At 34.6% G+C, this 26,000-nt stretch overlaps 1 protein-coding gene across 5 annotated transcripts in view; it reads right to left on the bottom strand.

The window, feature by feature from the left end:
• LRP1B (LDL receptor related protein 1B) overlaps positions 1-26,000 on the bottom strand; it is a 1,884,722-nt gene that overhangs the window by 1,213,399 nt on the left and 645,323 nt on the right. For all 5 annotated transcript variants that reach the window (XM_084998912.1, XM_084998914.1, XM_021076285.2 and 2 more), the window contains one exon: positions 23,680-23,817. In XM_084998912.1, the coding sequence (XP_084855038.1) occupies positions 23,680-23,817 (138 nt within the window). The remainder of the gene's footprint in view (positions 1-23,679; positions 23,818-26,000) is intronic.

The following is a 26,000-nucleotide window of genomic DNA, read 5'->3' as shown; positions in this document are numbered from 1 at the left end:
TGCTAAAAATGTTCTTTTAGCAACAAAATTTCTGATGTGATAGTAAAGTTTCACAAAGCTTCTCTCATGAGTGAATAAAAGAGATCCTTCTTGGGTAAGAACAAAACAAGGAATGTGTTGGGAGGAACTACCAACTACCAACCTCTCCCTGTTCCCATTGCCTGGCTGAGACCTCTCTGTGGAACAACTTAAATGGCCAAACCAAAGAAAATTTTATCTCCAACCACCTCTCCATCATGATTTGCTTTGAAAATTACTATTTCAGTTTTGTCTAAATTAAATGAAACCTCATTAATATTTAACATAATATTGCTTTATATTTATTTACATATTTACTAATATGTTTGCCCACTATTTCTCTTACCTCTTAGGACTGTTATTTAAGAATATTTTCCTTGCATTGAAATATACCTATTTTAATTTTTCTTTAGTGAAAGTCAGTTGGTTACAACTTTTGCCAGTCTGGGTTTGAATGAAAATATATATTTACCCTGGAAACAGAGAAGAGAGGAGTGGTACTCTGGGAAACAGATGAAGATTGATCAATTTTACTTGATAGGAGACCTTTTTCCTTATCCCTACAAAAAGCTATTGTCCACGCCAAGAGGACTATGGAAATCCTCTTGTACCTATTACATACAGTTACCAATGATGTTCACAAAAGCTTTTCAAAGACACCTTCCTTTTAAGCTTCATTGCCAGATTTGCATTCAAAATGTGACAGAAAATAACTCGTCAGAAGTGATCACTCAACCTTACACTGCAGAATTGCAATTGCCAAGAACTTTTGTGAATACAAACTTAAACTGGCTCTTATTTTATGGAAGAAAATGCCCATATGCTATGGAAAACTATGCCTGGCCCAAACCTTTTAAGACTGATCCTTTTAATCAATGATAGAAGGTATCTAACTTCTATATGAATGAATATCTCAAAGTCATCATTCAAAAAATAAGAAAGTTTCCTTTTCTTCTCTTGCTTTAATGGATGGAACACATTATGTTCATTGGGCACAGAATTGTTCTCTTTGCTGCTTGTTCAGCAGTCAGCATCTTCTCAGAGTTCAGCCCTGAAGTGTCCTAGCCAAAAAAAACTTCAGCCTATACAGGAACAGCAGACACTGCAGAACATTTTAATTCAAGGTGACATTCCTTTTTCTTTTGTTTCATGAATGCGGTCAGTAAGAAACTAATAAAAAGTTGGGGGTGGGGACAGGGGTGGGAACAAGGGATCTCTCATCATGAAATCTAAAGAGACACAGAGACACATTCAATCATGGAGCAAGACTGCACTGCATATCCCTAGCATCTAACCTAGCTATAGATGTTGTTGAATATATGAACAGATTAATAACAATAATGGATCAGAGTTATTCCAGATAATCTACTAAGTGTGAGAAATGCAGATATTGAGGCAAACCAGTAAACACCTAGGTTTGAAACTTGGTTGCCACTTAAATTTGAATAATGTGAACTGATAGATTATCTTTGATTCAGAGAGAATACTGTTTTTCCTTACACTATTAAGCTATTTTACATCGTCCCTAATTATCATACTTGTTCATCAAAGTAGGCCTCACTCTCCCATATAATCAAGTAGAAAATCAGTGCTCAATGCTGCATTTCCAAGACTCCTATGTGTATCTATTGGCTTCTGAGTTAAGGAGTGGGAAGCAGCAACAAGACGGGAGAAGAAATGGGAGTTTTTATCTCTCTCTTTCTACCTTGTTCAAAATCTTTGGCACCAGCTCCATTTCCTCCATGGCTCTAATTGATCTGGGACAAACCAGGAACAGTACTGCAGTATTATCCATTTTTCTCTCCAGTCTCCAACCAGGAGCTTCCGGTCATTGGTAAACTCTGTGCTACCTCACTATCTACTGTTAACTTTTAAATGTTTCCATCAACTGTGTAAAAATATCCTGCCTTAAATCCCCTCTGCTTCAATACAGAGTGATGTCTGTCATTCTGTACAGATCCTGGTTGATATACCCATGATCTTCATATCACATCACACTATTTCAAATATAACTTTGAAAAACTGTTTATATAACTTTGTGATTCTTTACAGGTATGTTTTCTCCTTGCTTGTGAAAAACTGAGATTAGAGACATCATTTTATTTTTTACTCTCCAATACCGAATACATTACAGAGGCTTGGTTAACACTTAATGAATTAAATAATGAATGAGTAAAGGTAGTGCTATATGAAGGTATAGGGTAGGCAGATGTGAAAGGGCAATTAATTTCCTGGAGATGAGATGCCTGGACTGAGCTTCTGAAGATGAATAAATATTTCCTGGTAAATAGGAATAAGACCTTGGAGTTAAGATGTTAATAATTTTAACTTATTCAGGAAATTTTGGTTTAGCTGAAATCTAGGATACAAAGGAAGAAAGACTAGAAGATGAGGCTGAGGAAATATACAGGAACCTTAAACCTGATATGCTAAGGACTTTATACTTCATCCAGTAGGTTAAAGCAAGGGGTTTAATATTCAATTTTTTACTTGAGAAAGATGGTAATAAAGCTTTGGTGACAAAATACAGCATGGATGGGACTAGGTTAGTAAAGGTGTCCAAAAACAAAGTGTCAGATCATTACTTTAACATTATTGAAACGTTATTATGAGCAAAACTGGAATCAGTTTAGATGGGTAGAAGTTGGTAGATTCTGGAGTTGGCTAAGAGCCACAATAATTTGAACTTGGTGAGAGTTTTGGGGAAAGTGAAGGAAAAGGAATATTCCAGTATGGTTTCAAGAGCTTGGTTTGGAGCACATTAAAATTAAATAAGATAGGCAGAAGGCATAGTAGTTTAGAGTGAAAAAATGATGAATTAAAATCTGGACATGAGTCTCATATGCCTGTGGGATATAACATATGAAGTGCGTAGGAGATAGTTAGAAATACACATCTCAATCTTGGGAGAGAAGATAGATATAGATAAGTAGATTGTAGCTAAAGTGAATAGGATGACTCAACAAGAGAGTAAAATGAGAACAGATGGCAGAAGATGGAAGTCCAGGGAAGAATGAAGGCTTGGGAGTTGCTGCTATCAAAAGAGGGAAAAGGTTGATGAAGCAGAATTTGCAGATGGCCTTAGGGCTCAAGGCAATTCAAGAGAAAGTAGAGTATGACAGGGAGAGATCAGCAACCAAAAGGCTTTCGATTAGAAAGATAAGCAGCCACCGTAAATAAAGGTATTGTGTTTAAGCTTTTTTTTTTTTCCCCCTATCCCTAAGAAACTAGCCATGGGGGAAAAAATGATAGAAGGGCACTTCCTGGAGGGGAAAGGTATTCTCATATTAAAGACATAACTCAATAGTAGATCCCATATTTCCAGAGTTAACCCAGGCTTCTATAAAAAGTAAATGAAAACAAATGTAAATGCCCAAGACCCTTGGTGTATTGAAGGTTTTTCTATCTCTCTTCCTGTTGAACCAATACCAGAGTTCTCATTGAAGACCAGGAAAGAACTAAGGAAAAGAGCTGAGTATTGTTTGGGCCATTGTGACTTGGGCAATGACAATTCATTCAAAATCAAAGTAAATGAGTACTGGGAAAGCTACTACTTTTTCCAATTATCTACATTTTGGCAAAACATTTAGCTTTTTGTCACTCTCCCCAGACCCAGAGAAGGAGGAAATAATCTAAATTGGTAGAAAAACAAGATATAGCAATGGTTCTGCTGCAGTTAGTGTACATGGAGTCTATCCAAAGCAAATGTAAAAAAATAAATAATTTCAGGTCAACTCAGTGTTATTTTCCCCAATTATAGGAGGAGAAAATCTAATTGTATTTTGTATCTCTAAGTTGCTTTTTAAAAACTAAACTAATGAAAATAAATTTTTAGCCAATAATTTATTCATGACACACTTACAGATCAGTCGCCTTAACATTCAGACACACTAAGCTAATCACTTATTAAAAATAATGACTTTTTCTTAAACGCAGATAATAGTCCTTATAGAAAACTGGTTCTGTTCCACAAAGTTCCTCTTGAAACTCCTTCCACAGAGTGTCATAAGAAGAGTCATGTATAAATAGATATGTGATTGAACTTCTCAAACTGAAAGATTACTTATTTCTACTTTTTTTGTGTAGTAATCTGTACACAAGAAATTGGCTAAGGGCTATGATAAAATTGCCAGTATACACCTCCCGATCATGGTTATAATAGACAAAATGACAGTTCAGCAGAACCCTGATTCTGAATGCTAGTTACTAATTAATAAAAGTTAGCTAAAGGTTGAGTCACAGAGTTGGACAGAACCATATATATGTTCAACATCTACCTCGCTGAAAAAGCTCCCAGGGAACCTAACACTAATCCATTTCTTCAGGTAACAAGATACATTGAACAGATTACATAATTGTTTTTAACACTGCCTATTAAGGCATGGCATACATACATACATAAATAAGCACATGCATACACAGGTATATGAATGATTGCACACTGAATGATTGCAAATAATCTTGTAAAGGGATATTGTAGCCCAACTCCGAAATAAATTGGAAGCTCTGAATATAAAGTTTATGCATGGTATAACTATACCCCCTCATGGATTCTGCCATGACTCAGTTCATGATAGAGAGTTAATAATTGTCTTGAGTTGAAATGTTGGTGCAAGCATATGTTTCTTACCCTAACCCTGAAGCTGACTGCAATTTCTTTTGAATCTGATGAGGAAGCAAGGACAAGGACAAGGGCAAGGGCCTTCACTTTCATTCTCCACTTTCGTGTTAGGAAAATAGGATTCTGTAGATGGATAGAAGACAAGGGAGATGAAATGACTTTGTGCAGTCACAAAAATAAAACCCCAAAGGGCTTTAGTGTCCCATATTCATCTCAGAATTGTAAAGCAGAATAAAACACTAAGATAAATGCATTTGAACACTTGGTAACCTAATCCCTCTTAAATCTAAACTAGTTACTAAAACTTTGCATGGTGTTTTTTTCATGTTCTCCTTATAAGTAATTGACATTGGATTGTATTCTCTTCAGAGGGTTAAGTATTTTATTCTTTTTAAAAAAATTCCAATCTAATTATCATCCAAGGTAATCAATTTTCCACTATTGCAATCACCCATTAGGGTCTTGAGCTCTTTGTGATTACAAGCATTCTAAAAGAATCAAATGAAAATAATAAAATTTTTTTGCTCTCTTTTATGGAACTCTTGCAAGGGATCAAAGACAGAAGTATGTGATACATTTTAGAAATAGTAAGAAGGCCAATATACTTGAAGCAATTGTGGGGTGGGCATAGTAACTAGAGATGAATCCATGCAAACAACCAGGGACAAGATTATATGGGTTTCCAATGTCATTGGGAGACTTTAGACTTTATTTTGAATATAATGAAAAAAACATGGATTTGATTTTGAGTAAAACAAGGATATGTCCTGATATCATCTGAAACAAAGTTTTAAAAGGTCACCTACTCACTTTGCTAACAATAGAGTATGATATGACAATGTTGAAAAAAGGGAGACCAGTTATATAATGGTTATAATCATCTAGGCACAAGGTAATTGCTAGATAGTAGCAGCAGAGCCAGGGAAAGTGATAGGATTTTGGTTCTATTTAAAAGGAATAGCTAATACTAATTATATATCCTGATGGATTCAATATGGGGGATTAAGAAGAAATTCAGAGATTTAGCCAGTATTTTTGGTGTGAGAAACTAAGAGATTTGTCATGAACTAAGAAGGAAAAAGTTATAGGTATCATATGTCTGAAGAATGAAGAAGATATGGGTATGTGAGTTTGAAATACCTTTTAGATATCCAAATGGAGACGTTGAGAAAGCATTAGATGCACATATCCGTGTGCTGGAAAAAATAGGGAGTCAGTGTCACAAAGATGACATTGAAGCCTTGAGACTAAATAAGATCACCAAGAGTATAATTAAGTAGAGAAGAGAAGAAGGCCAAAGACTGAATTTGTTTAAGGAGAAACAGAGGACTAGTAATTGAGATGGAAAAGGAGGAACCAGTGAGCTAAGAATACCAACAGAGTGTGGTGGTATACTGAAAGACAAGTGAAGAATATGTGAGAAGGAGGAGGAAGTGATTAGCTATGTCAAAAATTACTGATAGAAAAATTAAGGGGAAAATTTTTAAATTGACAAGGGGTGTACTATTACAGAGGCTGTTGGTGACCTTGCTGAGAGCAGTTTCATTGGAGTGGTAGAAGTGAAAGACAGACTGTACTATGTTTAACAGAGAATGAGAGTTAGAGACATGAATAGAAACAAAGAAGTAGCAGAGGAGATAGCAGGGGAGGTGGTGTCAGGAGAAAGAAAAAAACACATACATATTTTAGGATGGAAGATAAAATACAATTTTATGTTTATGAAAATGAATCAGTAAATTGAGAAATGGATAGTATAGGAGAGAGAGGAGAGAGCTGGAACAATATGTATGAATAGTTCAGAACATTCAAGATCCATGGAGTTCCCGTCATGGCTTAGTGGTTAACGAACACAACTAGTATCCATGAGGATGCAGATTTGACCTCTCGCCTCACTCAGTGGGTTAAGGATTCAGCGTTGCTGTAAGCTGTGATGTAGGTCAGAGACATGGTTCAGATCCCACGTTGCTGTAGCTGTGGTGTAGGCCAGTGGCTACAGCTCCAATTTGACCCCTATCCTGGGAAACTCCATGTGCCATGGGTGTGGCCCTAAAAAGACAAAAAAACATTCAAGATCCTGAATTAGCTTCAGACAAGACTGCAGCTAGGTCATTTAGAGGAACAAGTCAGAAGGTAGAGTGTGTAAGTGCAGATGCCAAAAAGTCAGTCTATTTAGTGAAGGGAGTTGGTGTATGTTTTTCCCTGCTTCAGTGTTTTTAGCCACGTGGAAAGTAAAATAATTAATTGAGAGTGAGGATGGGTAAGAAAAGGCTGATTTGAGAATAGATAGCAAGATGTGAAATAGACTCCAAGAAGAGTAAATTAACTAGGAATGTATAATACGATTGGCTGATAACATTAAGGGCAAAATTGAGGCTTGTGGTTATGAATTTAAAGTGAAACCAGTCAGTGTGGTTATTTCCTTTCTTTCAGACAGGTTTAGTTGCACAAATAGAATTGGATGTAATGAGAATTGTGACTTTGCCATTTGAGTATGAGGGGGGCAAGTGAATGGCTAGGCGGTTGAGGTACTATGTGGTAGATTGATTAAATGATAGACTATGGAATTTAAAAAGAATAAAGAGGAAAGTGAACGCATCAAGGATGTCTAAATCTGTGGAAAGTTGGGAGTATAAGTGGGTATAATGTTCTGGTGGATTGCTGGAATGGAAATATTAGAGGAAATAAGAGGTGTTAGAGGTGGCAAGCCAGAAAGGTAGATGGTAGTAGGCAAAGAGGACTGCAAAAAATTGAGATGATGGAAGGCTTGCAATGATCACCAATGGCAAAATCTAGATTCTAGGCAATGGCAACTGGTGTGAGTAGCTGAGGTTGGACAAAGAAATTGAGAGGCCAAGTTATTATAAATATTATCTGAAAATATATTGAACTTGTCAAGAATTTAGACAGAAGTAGCACTGGAGAGACAGAGCTACAATCAATGAGAAAGAGAAGAGAATGACCTGGGCGTCAGCAAAAAATAATAGTAATGAAGAATAGTGGATAAAATAATCTGATGGTGTGAGCTATAAAGCTGAATATTTTTAGTAAGGGAGGAAGAACGGTCTTCAGGCAGCAATAAGGAGGATGGAGAAAACTTATCCCAACTTTAGGCCCAGGGGTAGGAGAACCATTATAGAAAATTCATTTTTATTTGAGAGGTCTCCAGGGTAATCAGGAAGGAAGGACTGGGTGTCCTTTACCAAGAAGTTGATGGGATTGGTAAAAGATGAAGTTGAGTGTGCATGGAGTTCTGCAGATAGTGAACTGTGAATTATAGAGTGCACAGTGAAAGACTGAGAAAAAGACAAAATAAGAGTCTGTGATGATTACTAAAGTTCTATGGTGATGAGTATAAATAAGAGAAAAGACTTAGTAATAAAGACACTGGGATATGTACTGGAGGATTTAAGACAGACAGAGGGAGGAGAAGGGTAGAGAGCAGTGGCTTCCTGGCACTTTCTTTTAATTCCTAATGAGTGGTATTGTAGGTGCAGAAGAGGTGCTACAGAAACGCAGCCCCAAAACATTCCTTGAAAATATTAGCAAAATCAGTTCCATTTTCCCCGGACTTGGGAGTAGTGAGAATTTAATTCTGAATTCAATAGGACCATCGGGCAAGACCAAAAGTGAAGTTACCTGAGGCAATAAAGCCTCATTCTTGTTTAAGGCATGTGAAGGTGCAAGAATCAATAGCAAATGAAGGGGATCTAAAAAGGATAAGTTGAAAAACTTTCAATGAACCGCTCAATCATTCATACTTAAAAATTAAAAAACAAAAAACTGATATGATTCAAAGTAAGAACCACTTTATTCTGAACATATTCTAAGTGCTGGTTATACTTACCAATGTTCCATGACAATATTTCTCTAGGGAATTTAAGTTTCAGGTCCAATTGTGGCTTCTTTAAAGACGATATTGTATTTTTATCAGTGCAGTGCTCTAACTACATTATCTGCTCATCAGTTATATCCACACACAATGGTGGGAAAGCCTTCAGGATATGAACTCTCTGACTATCCCCAGAACTTAGCATAATGACTGGCAGATATGGATTTTGAGTAAATATTTATCTGATAGGTAAATAAAAGAATGAACAGAGAAATTACATTTTGGAAAACTGATTCTATGAAGAAGAGCATGAAACTAGCATAAGCACACAACTCTGAAGAAAACAAGTCTCTGAAACATTAAGTGCCAAGAAGAAAAGCTACCTTAAGGAATAACTGACCCATGAAACAGTCCTTGAGCATGTTTTAAAATAAAATAAGTATTTTCATACAAGATTTTTGTTTAGAAGATGTGATCCTACCATTCTTACAACTAGCTCAGGGCCTTTTAAACTAAGATAGTTTTCATCATTTAACAGCAAAGGTGACATAAGGATATTGAAATGAACGATTCTTTGTGATCATACAAAATAGGTAACATTGAATCAATTTTGAAAATTATTCTCTATCAGACTATTATTTTCTTTATCTAATCCAGATTAACCTGCTGCATGCATATCACAAAAGGTTAATATGCATTTTATACCATTTTCCTGCCCTGTGGTTATTCACCTTGTTGCAATTTATAGCCTGCAGGTTCATCAGGTTTCAACTCTGTTTTAACGAGTTTTTTTAAATTGAATCTCCCCTACAAAGCTTTCTCTCAGACATATAACATTTAATCTTTTATTTGCTAATCACACATCCATACTTTATTTCATTTGTAACTCCTTTCTAGTCTATCAATTATGATCAAATTAATGGCACCTAGTTTGCTCTGTATTACTAAATTATATCTCTACAGAAATACTTCTAAACTAGTTATAATTTAATTTTGATAATACCTAAAACTGAACTTTTACTTGACTTTTACACATATCAGTTCAATTATAGCCTTATATCTAATTTTAGTTCACATATATTTTACTCCCATTATACAATAAGAGCAGGGGAAAATGTTCCATTTTCTCCTTTTTATTGCTCAAATAAATGGGCCTTAACCTAACAAAAAAGAAAATTTAAGTTCTGTGCCTTGTTTGTTGCTATATTAGTAGTGACTAGTTGCCCAACGCCAACAATAAAATCACTTGTCCAAGTGAAAAGTGAACAAAAAATAATATAATTTTAAATATTGCATTTTAATGCTTATTACAGCGTAAAATATGATCTGAAATATCCATAGTGATATGCATCTATGCTACCAGTATATACTGCAATTTCTTAAGAGTTAGGAAACCCTCTGACAAAATTTTCCAGTTGTGACTTTATTTAGATAGGAATAGAGCTAAATAACAACCTAGACTAAGTTAAATAGTAAGTGCATAACTTTTCTAAAACATCATAAAGAGAACTGGATGACCCTTTAATATTTTGCATTAGAAAATATATGAAAACTTTTGGGTATTTTTAATTTAAATTAGTACTGGTCCTTTATAGATATGTAGTACCTTGGTTGCATGCAATAAAATGTCAAAAAAGTTGCACCACCCAAATCAATGAACTAAGTGTTGAGTGTGCATTCAAAGGAATTATTGTACATTCCACATGTATCCGAAGAGCAAGAAATTATTGTAATTTAGTACTTTGGGGATACTTACATTTGCTTTGGGAAATAAAAAGTTTCCAAAGTTTCTCATAGAAACTATTACATGTCCAAAATTTTTAAAAATGACAGATACAAATGAAAAAGCTGTTGAAGGAAAACGGAAATATACATTGGTGAAGCAAACTTTGGGAGAAAAATCCAACAATCAAATAGGAAAAAAAAAAATACAAGTGAGATTTCAACAAGGATAGTTTAGCTCAGAAACAAACAAAAATAGTCTAACAATAATAAAGGATGTCTTTATATATAAATTTTAAAAAATAAGTGTTATTCCTTTCTTCCATAATAATTATTTAAGCAAGGAAGATAAGATATATCAATAATTTCAAAATCCACTATGTTTTTATATATGTCCAAGATTTGTTTTGTTATTTTTTTTCCCCTGATTTTTGGGGCTGTGTAATTCAATGAAATGTATAGACTAGAAATACAGTTATTCCAGCTTGGCAGATATTGCTGACTACACGTCAGTAAGATTTTTCTCAACTCCAGGGTTCTAAAAGACATAAACTGTTAATATCAGAAAATCCACATTGTCCAGACGTGTTAACTCACACAGATCTTTCTAACCCAGAGAAGCTAGGTGGAAGAGACATTTAGTTTCATGCCAAGGGGTTCCCCAGCTCACCTGCCCATTCAAAAGAAAAGCACATCACCACACTGATATGGATTTTCCCTCTGCTAAAAATGAGAAGGATAGGAGAGTTATGTTCATAGTGAATTTGATACAATCACTAACATTTTTCTCTGACTTTGATTCCTCTCAACACATAGAATTTATCTTGCTCATCTCTTACTTAAACATCAGGATTTTAATTTGAGAACTACTTGCAATGGGTCTCAAGTGATACTATACTATATATACACTCCCTCCTTCTCTTTTCTCTCTTTACATAGAGATAAAACTATCCAAAACGTTGTTTCAACTGTGATTTTTTATCTAGATCTTTTCCAGTGCCTACTTACTCTCTAGAACCAGCGGGTAAAAATGGCATTTTTAACTGGTATCTCACAGATAGGAATTTATTTGGGGATATAAAAAAATGGCAGAAATAATCAGTTGGTGGGATTTGGGACTCAAAGGGCGACTAATTCAACACTTCAAAATAAAACAAAAGTCAAAAACAATAAAATATTTGGGGCGGATTTGATTGGTTTGAGACTGTAGTCTTTGGAAAGCAAAACAGAACAAAACAGGACAGTTATTATAAGAGAGAGAAGTTAACAAAGCAGTTTAACATAAAATTCTCAAAATAGTAAATAAAATAACAAAAGTGTATACATCATGACAAACCAAATAATAAAAATAGTGATGAAATAGGGTTGGCTGACCAGAGATGTGAAATGATAGCCAAGATTTTGAAATGCAGATAGTTTTAAAAAGTCTCAAGTTTAATCCTAAATTTTTGTTAGGTTAAGGCCCATTTGCTTGTTTTCAAAGACACATTTCTAATTAATGTCCAGCTTTCTCTGTCCTTTAGAATCTTCTTATAGGTTTATCTAACAGTACAACTGCCACACTTATCTGGTGAGTAAACAATTTTCTGATTGTGTTATTAAGGCATACACAGCAAAACCTTCTAGTTGCAACCAAATGTCCATTACCCCTTTCTTTCAAGTCTGATTTTATATAAGCAGTGTTTGCATAATGGAAAAAAACTGCATCTCCCAATCTTTCATGCAAGTGAGGTTGGATGTGCGTTAAAATTCTGGCCAGTGGTGCGGAAATAGAAATTTGGGGGTTAAGCTTCTGGAAAGTTCTCTAAAGAAGAAGTTGATTTGCTTGGTAATGGTATTTTATTATTTTTTTTCCAAGAATGTGGATGTCATATTTGGAGCTGCAGCAGCCATCTATGACCACAAGCCTACCTTGAGGCAACAAATGACAAGGATGGCAGAAGAGAAAGATAGGTGTCTGGAACACAAATCACACCAAGAAATCACCTTACCTGCTATGGATCATACCTATCTCTGGATTTTTTTTTTTTTTTTAATAAGAAAGAAGAATGAATTACTACCTTTTTCTACCAGTCTTGTTAAGATCTGTTTTTCACAGCCAAATTTGAATCCTAACTGATGCAACTTGAGTGAGCAAGGCAATAGCAAGTTATAAAAAATAGGTTCAGAGAATCATAGGAGTTGGGAGCTATGGTAGTCAATTAGAGTGGATGTAGGTCAGACTGCATCTTGCTTTATTGGGAGGGATGGTTTATAACTTTAGAGATTTTGAAAATTTAAGTCTATCTGAAAAAGTGCATGAAAAATGCAATGAAGCCACGGGAATATACAATCTGTTGGAGAGAAAAGGCTAAAAGCTGAAAGGGCATGGAAAATTTTATAATGCAATATGCAAGCATTTGCTCAGAGTGCAAATTGCTAAGCATTGACTATGTTACTAAAAGTGGTTGTTAGAATTTCTTCCCCTGGAGGCCTTCCAAATTGGGTAGATAGCAATCTGTCTAGGCAAGTGTGGGTTCAGACCAGCCTGAAGGCAGATGGATGGACTGGATGACCTCTGAAAGTCCCTTCTGGCCCTATTATCCTACAGTTCTGTTTCACGCTGAGAGAAAGTTATTGCTGCTTCTCTATTTGTAGTTATAGTCATTGAGGAGACCTTTGCTTCCCTTCTGCATATTGCAGATATTTCTGCTAAATAAGAAGATACAAAACTGAAAGGAACAAATCACTTTAGGCAAGATGCAGAAGTGAATCTTCCAGACAAAGAGCACATTTTGAGGCCAATAATTCTGGCATCCAGAATGGGACACTTTGTGAGTTATTCAGCACGTGCGCTTTGGCACTTCATCTTTCTGTTTCCTGTGTGCTTGTCTTGCCTGCATAATTGATTGAGTCCTTGCAGTGAAGTGACTTTGCTTTGAAAGTTCACCTCGAAAGGTAAATTAAACTGTGTTACGTGAGATTATTAGGCTTTGATCACAAGCTTATTTCTCTCAGTTCTGCACTTTTTGTTATGCATAATTAGATTAAATGGGTGGGATACAAACCTGACTTACAGAAAAGAAACTGGAAGATATTTGTCTGGGAGGAGTACCTAAGCACTCAAAGTAAGGATATGGCTAGTAGAAACATTACATTTTTCTGGTTTTAAAAACAGCAACAAACAAACCACAAGAAAGGTGGAATGCATAAAAGTGTAATTAAAAAAAAAATTCCCTGAAATAATCATTTCAACTAGATATCCAATAAACACAGGCCAGGAAAATCTAATAGACTACATAATCATGTGTGGGTATATCTATACACATTTGTATGCAACAAATTTTATATATATAATTTAAATATATAAATATTTACATATTCTATATAAACCTCTTAGATTTAAGAGTATTTTATACCTCCTAATCTCCGTCTCCAAACTTCTTAGAGAACTCTTTAAGTAATATTTATTGACCTAACTACAATTTAAACAATTTAGGCTCTCAGTGCTTCTGCTCTGAGAATATTGGATAAATCTCTGAGCCATTTATTGAACCATATAGATTTTTTTCTTGGCACTCCTGGTTTCTTGCCTATAGTCCAAGTAAGAACACATCACACGTTTCAGCTAATGGAACTGAAAAGTGCTTTCGGGGCTTGTCCTTCCCATTCTCCTTGTATCTAACACTTAAGCCTTGGCTCTGGTCTTACTGACCTAATTCAGAAGCTCTGTGAGCAAAGTTATCTCCTTTCAGTTGGCATCTTGTGGTTTCCACAACTACAGTGGATCCTCTGCACTGGTTGGTGCTCAGCTCCTTGTGGAATAGAGAGGTCATGTGCTTGAAATCAAATTTCATTTTTTTTTTTTTTTTTTTTTTTTTTGCTTTTGCTTTTTAGGGCTGTACCTGGGGCTTATGGAAGTTCCCTGGCTAGGGGTTGAATTCGGAGATACAGCTGACAGCCTATGCCAGAGCCACAGTAACACCAGATCTGAGCCATGTTTTTGACCTACACCACAGATCACAGCAATGCTGGATGCTTTAACCCACTGAGCAAGGCCAGGGATAGAACCCACATACTTATGGTTACTACTCAGGCTCGTTACCACTGAGCCACAATGGGAATTTGCAAAATTTCAAATTTTATACTTTCTCTTAACCACACACCTAATGGGGAGCTAGAATGCAAATGCTTGGTGGAAATAAATCTGGATGATCTATTTTGTCCTCAAAAGATTAATCTTTAATGAGTTTGTTATCTTGAAACTCAAATATATAAATCTACACACAAAGGTTGGTGAAACTTAAAATATACAGGCCTATTTCTCTATTGCATCTACATGAGTAAAACAAATAGTTTGATTGACTACAAACAGACTGATTATGGAGCTATCAGAGGTCACTAGTCTCACAGGTATTCTATTTTTTTGGATATTATTTTTTTTATTGAGATACTTAGTTATGATGACATTAATACACATGTCATTTAGTAGAGTAGAGTTTACTACATAAGTTCTAACAATGGATTCAAGAAAAAGCAGCAGAAATAGTTTGTTCTGCAATTTTGGACAGATTACAAATTCAGAATTGAAAACACTAGCTAAAATGTGTGAAAACTTCCCTCTACAGAATTCTGTAAGATTTACTTGAATTCCTGACTAGGCTTAATGAATCTCACAGATTTTATTTATTAGTTACTTCTCATTGGGATGACATTTTTTCCCTTCAAGGTGTAAACTTTCTTTACTGAATAACTTTGAGAAGTCTCTTATTATTCCTTCCAGATTCTATTATGAAAGCTTAATTCCTAATGTTTCTTAACTTCCTATTTTTAATACTGCAAAGCTATTTCAAAGGGTTAAAATGAAATTTTCCAATTCCTTTCCACCTCCCTCATCAAATGAAAGCACTAATTTTGTCAAAGGGCTAGACCTAATAGTCAAATTGAAACATTCCATTCTGCAAGCTTGTTAGTAGTTCTTCAGCTTGCTAGTCACTCAGCATATTTTTTTTCCTGCTCAATTAACAAAACTGACAAGGAATGTATAGTTAGTTCAAAAATGGTATTCAGTATATTTTCTACAAGTCATTGTGCTGCTTTAAGAACAGGTCAGAAAGGATTCTGAAGCATAACAATTGTACATGTATCTCTGAGTTGATACGTTAAAGCCTAGTAGTCAAAACTGGCAAAAGAAAACTCAAGGTCACAGAACTTAAACTTTACTCTCAAACTGCTTTTGTGTGTGACTCCTGGGGATGCCATTCATCCTTAGCTACCTGCTTTAATTCCTTACTTTTTTAAATATCAAGCTGCTTGTGTCAAAAAACCAAATAATGAATCACAGGGGATTTGGCCTAACATGTGAGGTTGAGTAGAGAGCTGAGTGACAGTTTATTATAATTCATTCCTTTGAATAATATTGAAACAGTCATATATTTCCCCAAGTTAAGATTCAAGAGAATAAAACTCAGGCATCAACTAAGGTGGTATTTTGGTAGTTTGCTAAGGATAGGATTTTGGTTACTTAATATAGTAAGCATACTTTCCCAGTACCTAACTTTTGTCTAAAAAAGATTTCACTTACTGTGACTCCCCATGCTATCTATCTTGACTTACCTTTACAAGAAACTACATCCAAGTGACACATTAAAGAATAATTCTTAACATGCCTTATTTGGGGAACTGATCAATGTGAGGGAACATAATGGTTTAGCTCAAATTTCTCTGATAATAATAATGCATTTTAACCCTCTAAGAATAAGTTGCATAATTTGCTATATATAACAATTCTAGCCTTCATATGCTTGATGGTAAAACATCATATAACCTCCTCATAATATGTTTTTATTTTATTTTTTGCATTTTTCTTTCTTTTTTTTTTTTTTAAGGGCTGCGCACACGGCATATGAAGATTCCCAGGCTAGGGGTCCAATCAGAGCTACAGCTGCCAGCCTACTCCAGGATCCAAACCATGTCTGTGATCTACGCCAGAGCACACGGCAATGCTGATCCTTAACCCACCGAGCCAGGCCAGGGATTGAATCTGCAACCTTATGGTTCCTAGTAGGATTCGTTTCTGCTGCACCACAACAGGAACTCCTTTTTTGTATTTTTGTATTTTTTTTATTTTTTTCTCTTAATATTTTTGAGCATATATCCTAGTGTCCTTTTTTACACTCTCTTTAGAATGTTATGCAGTACATTTTAAGTGGGTCATAATGTATCCTTATTCCAAGGTAACCACTCTAGTTCTAATACCAAGGATTTTTTCAGCTTCAAACTCATCTCTCTCTCCACTGAAGACACTATGCTTCAAACTTACCAAATAACATAGAGCTCTCATGAGTGTACACTGCTTTCTTATTTACTTGTGCCTCTGTGTACATAGTTCCTTAGTTTTGAAAACTTCTTCTCTCATTTGCTTACTCAACTTAATGTGAGATACACATCAACTCTCTTGGTAAATTCTCCTGCATCCCCTCCAATGGAATTAGATGATCATTTGACTTTTTCTCAGTCATTTTTACCTTCCCTCAGTAAGACATGTAAATTCCATGAAGGCAAAAAATAGGATTTCTGCATCCCTAGTGCTTAGGTGAACATCTGGAATACTGTCAATGCTCAATAAACATTTACTAGAGTTATTACATGAATTGACAATAGGGAAAACTTTACTGTGTTTCTATTGGCACATTTATAATATTCATTTTGGCCTCATACCCTTTTTTAATTTCTCACCAGCTATTGTTTTCCATCATATCTGGAAGATAAGGGTGAGGGGAAAGATTCAGATAAATGATGAGTCCAAGTATCCAAGAATACTCACATAAATTAAAAATTCCCAAAGTGGTGGAACTATCAATAAGTCTCTTCTGCTGAGGAGAGATTCCCAGAGGTAGGAAACCTGAGTCTCAGGTTTTTTATGGTTTCATATAGGCTTTTTATCAATTCAACAATAATTGAAGGTCCATAATGCACTAGGACTATTACCAAGGAAAGACTGGGTCAAAAAAATGTTAGTTTGAAACTAGTATTTATCAAAAAGAGATAGATACAGAATCTGAGATATTTTAATAAAGAATATCTAATTTTTTAAGTTAGATTTTTCAGTGTTAGATCATTTTAAGCTATTAGTGTATCTATGCACCATTTTTTTCTATACTTAAAAAAATTTTGTGCTTTCATAGTTATTCTTAAAATTAATTCTATTTGGGGGAGGGGATACTAGTTAGTATAGTCTTAACAAAAATCAAAGATGTAAATCTGCTAAAAAAGGATCATTTCCAGTAAATCATAAGCTATCTTAGATTATGCTTTTGAATGCTGAGCTATGATATAGAGCCAAATTACTCAGTCACCCTTTTAGTACAGGTATTGAGTTAGCTAGTTTGTCCCTAGAAGTCAGCATATTCAAACAAACAGCTGAAACATAAAATCTAATTTTCTTTAGGGGGATTAGTTTACAATTACAGCTGAAAAATCAGTGTTAAAAATACCTTTCTAATATCTTTCTAATTAAATGGAATTTGAAAAACTTAAGACTGAAATATGAATATGTGTACTTATGTATGTACATATATATGTGTACTTATATGTTATGCGTATGTGTGTGTGTATGTATAACACATAAGTTTAATAGTGCATGAAGTGCACTATCCTAATTTCATATAGGTGTCGTCGGTCAACACAAACAATATCTGCAATAGTCCTGCAAAGGACTGATACTCTTGTTGAAGACCTATTCTTTCTAGGAATTTTTGTTTTGCTTCTGAAAAGCATTAATTTGGCCCTGAAACTATTATGAGTGTTAAGGGTCAGAGACTTTCATGAAACTAACTCAATTACTTAAATTAATCTCTTTGAAAGAAAATGCTTACCCTTGAGATAGATTTGAGATTATCTGATAACCTTAACCCAATACAAAGCAAAGAATAAAGCAGGATCTATTCTTAAATTGTGGGAGCATTAGCAATCAAAAGTGGTCTGAGCACACAAACCCAGATCCTCCTGCCTTATTCCAGTTGCTTGTTTTCTAGTTCTAGGCTTACCAATGTTTCAAGGGACTTAAGTGCAAACTGTGTAATTTCCCTCTATGTTCTTTATTTAAATTTTATGCTGCTGACATACACTTTCTACAGCGCTGTGCAATCACACCTTTCTCCATACCTTTGTTTTCAGATTCTGCATGCTGAATTTCCCTTCTGCAGCATAAATTCATTTTAATTTAGGAAGGGATTGGCAATACTTTTCACTGGGAACTTTTAAAATGGAAGTAGGACAAGATTCATTCACAGAATAAAGTGAAAGTAAAAGCAACAAAGTGCTCCAAATTCAAATGTTTTCTTATTGTCTTCTCCTCACCGCCCCCCCCCGCCACCTTCTTTTATTTTTTTTTTTTAGCAGCCACACTTGCAGGAAATGGAAGTTCCCAGGCTAGGGATCAAACCAGAGCTGCAGCTGAGGCTGACACCACAGCCACAGCAACACTTTATCCAAGCTGCATCTGCAACCTATGCTGCAGCTGGCAGCAACACCAGATCCTCAACCCACTGAGGGAGGCCAGGGGTCAAATTCACATCCTCACAGGCACTAATGTCAGATTCTTAACCTGCTGAGCCACGAGAGGAACTCCCAATTGTTTTCTTTATCAAATTCACCAACTTCTTTCACTTCTTCCTTCTTTTTTGAATACAGGCTATTCTTATGATACTCTGAAATCAGTATTGCAATGACTAGGAAAACACCACCACAAGATAAAACATTTCCTTTCTGGAAGAATGAACAATAATAGAGTCCTGAATGTGAGTTAAGAATTCGTTCCTAATACTTTCATTAAACGTATTAAATTTAATTTTGTCAAATAAATTATATAAACCTAAATAATTGGACAAGATTAATTCCTTTTTAGAATATGTGAAATATGTGAGATTTACACAAGTCTTGTAATCAAAAGTGGTCTGAGCACACAAACCCAGGTCCTCCTGCCTCACCACTTTTCTATGGTGAATCATTGTAGATAATAAATATTGCCATTTACCTTGATCCATTTTGAGAAAGCCTTTAATTTGTAAATTACCTCAGGATTGTTTGGCCTTTTCTTATAAGAATTTAGTTTTATGAATAGTAATGTAAAAGAAAAAGCAAATATATAAAATTGTAAAAACTGTAAGTTGATATCTAAAATAAATACATTAGAATACATTCATTAAAATTGTTGGAATTTAAAGTAAATACATTATAGTAGATTATGGCTAGAGAAAATGTAATTGCATTTATCAGAAAAATTATATTCGAATTGGCAAATAAAGTAGAAGAATCAAATGGAATTTTGAAATTTCTTAACATGTATTATTTCAATGAGTTAGATGATACATAAAAGAACGCTGTCCTTCTTTAGGTTCCTGGTCAAATGCACCAACTGAATATATTCTACACTCATTTATGTAGGAACAGATTTAGAATAAAAAGAGAAATCAGCAAAGTACAGTATGTGTATCTATAAACTCCTGTGTTTAGGTAGGGAGCTTTTCAGATGTCAGAGTTTTGTTGTCTAATCAGTTTCTGTAAGCTCTTCACACACTTTACTCCCCTTATATTTAAAATGACATTGGAATGTTTGCTGGAAAATGATCACATAGATTACATAATCACTTTTTCTAGGGCTACAAAAGTTGGAATCCTTTTTGTACTAATCTGATTGGTCTCTTTATTCTATTAACAGAGTAAGAGTACACAGTGACATAAGAGACTGTCAATTTCTTGAGCATTTAAATATATGACCATTTTGCACTGAAAATGTAATCTAACTAGGGTTGTGAATTAAAAGAAGGCTTCTCTTCTTCATGGCTACTTTAAATGTTAACAAAATGAATTATCATAAGAATGTTACATATTAAAATCAAGTTTTGGTACACCTCAGGTTATGTGGTCTATATTAGTTGAATTTGTATATTGCTTCCAGCATTCTTTGCCTGGATGTGAGGATTTTTGTGGAAATGTCCTGAACTGAGAGGCATCATACTGAATAGAATGTTTTCATTGCTCATGCAATTTAGATACAGTGATATTACCACCAGTAGGAAATGCTATGTAGAAAGACATGAAATTTTGTGAAATATAATGTGATGATTTTGAATGTCCCTATTGTAAAATTTTTACAAGCACATTCCTATAAGTACAAAATCCATTTTTCTTTCTTCAAATGAAGCTAAATTATGTAGATTAAAATATCAGTGTTATAGAAAATCATTAATAATAGATATCTTTTCATTACCCTTACCAAGAAGAAATTGATTTTTCTAGGAAACCATCAGAAAACAATTCAGTTGAAACAAAAGCATTCCCAAGCCTAAAATAGAACCTCCAAAATGTTAAATTTTCTCCTTAATAATTTTCATAAAGGATACAAGTATATTACCAAATGTATTTTGGACTTTTTATTAGAGAAAAGAAAACCTATCCGTCTTTAAATCATGTCTTACAATTCATGAAGAATTATTTAGAGTATGTTCTTAGAGTGCAACAAAAAGGGAAGCCATGAAAAGAGAAGTGATTTAGAGAGAATTATTCTGCAAAGGAAACCATTTCTAAAAATCAATACAATATTTGAATTAATTGGGTTTCTTTATTGTATGTTTATAGTAGATGAGAAAGTTTTTAGAGACTTGACAGGGCTGGTGCCTAGCTAACTCTTCAGAAAACCTTTTTTCATTGAGTGTGACCCCAAATGAGGAGGAGATGGAACTTGGGAAAATAGACTCAGTTCTCATGATAAACTTTTGGATACAATCAATCATATTCTCTAATTTAAACGCAAACCATGTACATGTGAGAAATCTGGTATTGCCCCAAAGACCTGTATTTTCTCTCTGTGTTCAGGGCACTCTATCATCAGGCCAAGCAGGCAAACACATTACGAATTTGCTTTTCTCAATGCAGAAATATTCTGTTAAACCATGGACTCTAGAATGATGATATCATTTCAGTCACCTTTATCCTACCATTCTACATAGTTGTGCGAGGCCACGGAAGTAGGTGGAAAGCCTTCCCTCTACTGAGGTCAGTGACAGGTAGTGATTCAAATATACTTCTTATTTCTAAGTACACCACAGTCTTAATAAATTATTTAGGTCTTTTAAAACACTTTCTTTGGTGAAATCTAGAAATACTTAAAAGGCTAAAGTGGTAGAGTCAGCCTCCTACTGGCAAATTAGGAAAGAAAAAAGATTGTCACTTGTGATAAAGATATGAAAATTTCACCAGTTGGAAACCTGAATTAGAACAGGAAAAAAGATGGAAGCATAAGCAACTATGCACTCTAAATCTCAGCTTGAAATATACACTATCTTTTCAAAAATAGACATAAATTTAACACCATTTTATTTTTGTACAACTATTTTGCTTTTAGTTGAATCCCCTATTTTACTTTTTTTTTTTTATCCTTTTGTCTTTTTGCCTTTTTTAGGGCCACACCCACAGCATATGGAGGTTCCCAGTCTAGGGGTGTAATTGGAGCTGTAGCTACCACCCAGAGCCAGAGCCACAGCAATGAGGGATCCGAGCTGCGTCTGCAACCTACACCACAGCTCATAGCAATGCTGGATCCTTAACCTACGGAGCAAGGCCAGGGATTGAACCCACAACCTCATGGTTCCTAGTTGGATTCGTTAGCCACTTAGCCACGACAGGAACTCCTCCCCTGTTTTACCATTAACACAACCATTTATTTGATCACAACTCTAAATTTTATTAGAGAACTTGGATATATTTTCACATGATCCACAGTACTGAAATATGTCTAAGATATTCAAATGTGTATAATCACCTCTGAGGAAGCATCTGGCAATACGACAATTTCACTTTTAGACACTTAGTCACACACAGCTATCTGAATATTTGTTTGAAATGTAATAAGAAGTCTGAATTATAACTAAAGTGGTTAAACTTGGTCTCTAGAAAATATAATTAATTTCCTAAAAGAAAGTTAAACTCTTTCATTTCTATTACTTCATTATCACTACTTTATAGTAGCATCATTTTTAAAATATACCATTATAAAAAGGAATACGTCACAAACCCTTTAAATGCAAATAAAATGTTACATTAATTATCATTACACACGTGTTTATAACTGAAACTTGTTATATGACTCTGTCTCCTTATATGACCCTGTCAGAGTTCAAGGCTAAGAAAGGAAACCTGGCCTTAGAAGGAAGACCTTTAGCTTCTCAGTCTGTCTCTGTCCAGAGCCAGTATATTTGGACATCCTTTCAGAAAGAGCAAAAAGACCTAGTGACCCATTTGCTCTGTGTGCAATCAACAACCTTACCACTTTGGATTACTTTCTGAAACTAAGATTTACCCTTTTTCTAATATATGTCTCCATTTATGGTTTTGAATCCAGTTTATTTCAACACAAATATGGGAAACTGGCAGCCACTAAGCCCTGTCTGGCATCCAGACAAGTTTTCTTAGTTTTGTACATTGTTGACTGTATAATGTTTAAAAAGCAGTAGCTGACTTTGAACACTTTAAACTCATATCAATGTGGAGCTCCTCCTGAAAAACTGGAACTTATGATGACCTAGAAATGTTTCAAAATGTTTCATAATTTTGTATGAATCTGTAGACATCAGCTGTGAATCTCTAGTTTTCTATAGTTCCTTCTATTCCTTACTGTCTTACTGATCCCATCATGAACGAGTTACCCTTTTACAGACTCAATAAACATAATTTGTGTTACAATCAACATGCTAGAATCTGTGATAGAAACATCTGATTCAGTGGTTTCTTTCCCAGTTCAACTTGAAGACTCATTCGCTTAACACCTTGATTCTGTTTCTAGATTGGGTTCCTTAATTCTTAACTTTTCCTATTTCTTTGTCTAACATTTTATCCCCCTTTACCAACCAGTTCTATTGGAATGCATCAGTTCCAAATAACTTTTCACTAATTTTGAGATTTTTTTTACCTCTATCATTAGTATAGGTAAGCCCTTGACCACTCTAGAATGTAGATTTTTGAAAAGAAAATTACAAGAAAGTTAATAGTATAACTTCATAGAAACATTAAGGGAAAAAATATGATGATACAGCCTATTGATACATTTGTTGCTGAGGTTTTACTTCAAATACTCTTTGTTTAAGCAAAGGTTCAGGAAAACAAGTTTTGGGTATATAGGACCAATCTACTGTGACAAAGACTTCTCATCAGCCCTTTGCTCAAAAGTACTCCTTTCTATGAAATATACAATTATTTGAGACCACTTCAAAAGTCTAAATGTGTGGTTTTTTTTTTTTTCCTTTAAATTTCTAACAGCATTTTTCAATAAAGCACAATAGTCATAGCTTTGAAATGCATATTGAGTGTTTCTGGTAATAAAATTCATGCTTTCTCAATAATTGATAAAGTTGTGGGTGAAAGAAAAGACAGGTTATAAGTTCTCTTTGAACTTTCATTAAAACAATGAGAAATTCAATATTCAGCTGTATTGTTCTGCAAGTGGACTCACCACGACAATGGACTCCTTCATCATACCCATCTGAACAGTCAAGGACACCGTTGCACATTTGGGATAAATGAACACATTTGTTGTCACCTAGGCAAGCAATGTGATTCAAGGGGCACTTGGTTTCCACCTCCTCAGGACCTGGAAAAATGCAAAAAGGAACAAAGTGATACGGGTTAGCTTCGTTCATTTTCTTTTCTTTTTTTTTTTTTTTAACATTAAAACCATTAAGCACAGAAATTATTAGCATTAATTTACAGAAGAAAAAAGAAAACAATAGAAAATACTCTGATTTTCAGAGACATCAAACTTAGCCTATGTAATAAAAAAGCTAATTTTCAAAGCTGCATAGGAAATCAAATAATGTGTATTTTTTCAGATCATGTGTTAAAAACACAAGTAATCTTTTGACACTTAAAAAAGGCTTGGATTGAAAATCTAAGGGTCGGCTCAATTGTTTTCTCTTATCCTTAGATAAGTGGGCAAAGTACTTAAACTCTGCATGTCTCAGTTTCCTCAATTGTGAAATATGAAGAGCAGCAACTTCTTAGCAGGACTCTTTTTAGAATTGTCTCAGGTAATATGAACAAAAGGCTTCAGTGGAATTTAAATGAAGTTGTGTCCACCTTAAAGCTATTTTATGTTTAATCTATTCTTTAGGAATATAAAGAACAGCTAGGTTTATATTTATTTATATGTGGATTCTTTTGTTTAAAAACAATCTTTACTGAATAACTAACTACTATGCAACACAATGTGCTGAAGAGAAGATGATAAAGAGGGGGAAACTCATTGAGTTTACCCACTGGTGGTAACTGCACTTTATATAATCACCTCTTGTGTTTTTAAAAATATACTTAACTTCGAACACCCAGTCTTTTCTTAAAGAAAAAGACAATAACAATAATAAAAAATGCCAACCTAACATATTCTAGGCTATACAAAATTACAAGAATTGCAGAAGAAAGTGATACGATAGCACTAGAAAACAAAGAGAAAAGGAAACAAAAATATTACACAAGTAAAAAAAAAAAAAAGCTTCAGTTGCCAAAAGACATGCTTTTTTAAATTTTATTGAAATACAGCTGATTTACAATGTTGTGAAACTTTCTGCTGTACAACAAAGTAACTCAGTGTTACATGTACACACTTTCACTCCCTTTCAGATTCTTCTCCCACACAGATTATCACAGAATATCGGGTAGAGTTCTCTGTGCTTTACAGCAGATCCCCACTGGCCAGCCATTCCATATATCACAGTGTGTGCCTATGCCAGTCCCAAACCCCCAGTTTATCACCAAACCTCCCTTTTGGTAACCGTAAGGTTGTTTTCAAAGTCTGCGAGTCTGTTTTTCTTCTGCAGACAAGTTAATTTTATACTTTTTTTTAGATTCCACATATAAGTGACATTAGATGATATTTATCCTTGTCTGACTTCACTTAGTATGATAATCTCTGGGTCCATCCATGTTACTGAAAATGACACTATTTCATTCTTTTTATGTTGAGTAATACTCCATTGCATATGTTTTTTGAAATGCCTTATCAAATATGAATTGTAGGTATATATGATTTTCTTTGATGATTAAAACATTTATGTCTGGGGGATGTAAGTAAAATTTTATAACATAGCTTCACTAGCTGAAGTGTTACCACTAATAGTTTTCTGTGTATTTTTTCAAGTATACTTATATAATCACCATTATGCAAGTCTATTAGTTTTGTCAGACACCTGTCACTCCAAATGCCCAACTCATTTTTCTGTAACATGTCTCTGTAACTTGAGTATTTGTTTCTTTAAATATACTTTTCCATGTATATGTGTATGTATGTGTGTGTATATATATATATATATATACACACACATAAATGACAAATATACAAATTTAAATCAAAATTATAGGAATAAAAATAAGTAAAATTTTTCACTGAGTTTCTATCTATTGAGTCTTATACTTATAAGATTAATATAAATCCATTTTAAAAATAAAATTTTAATTTCTTATTTTTATAATTTATAAACTAACACATTTTTGAAAAGTTATGACCAATGATCACAAAATACTTTTTTTTGCTATTTTTTGGGCCGCTTCCGCGGCATGTGAAGGTTCCCAGGCTACGGGTCTAATTGGAGCTGTAGTCTCCAGCCTACGCCAGAGCCACAGCAACGCGGGATCCGAGCCCCGTCTGCAACCTACACCACAGCTCATGGCAATGCCGGATGGTTAACCCACTGAGCAAGGGCAGGGACCGAACCCTCAACCTCATGGTTCCTAGTCGGATTCGTTAACCACTGCGCCACAACGGGAACTCCCACAAAATAC

Source organism: Sus scrofa, chromosome 15 (genome assembly GCF_054392235.1).
Source record: "Sus scrofa isolate SSC_HxYL_T2T_F1_AM1 chromosome 15, Sscrofa_HxYL_maternal_Yorkshire_Landrace_v2.0, whole genome shotgun sequence".
NCBI classification, from domain to species: Eukaryota; Metazoa; Chordata; class Mammalia; order Artiodactyla; family Suidae; genus Sus; species Sus scrofa.
Note: the sequence above shows the minus strand (reverse complement) of the source record. Positions and strands in the feature narration are given on the sequence as shown.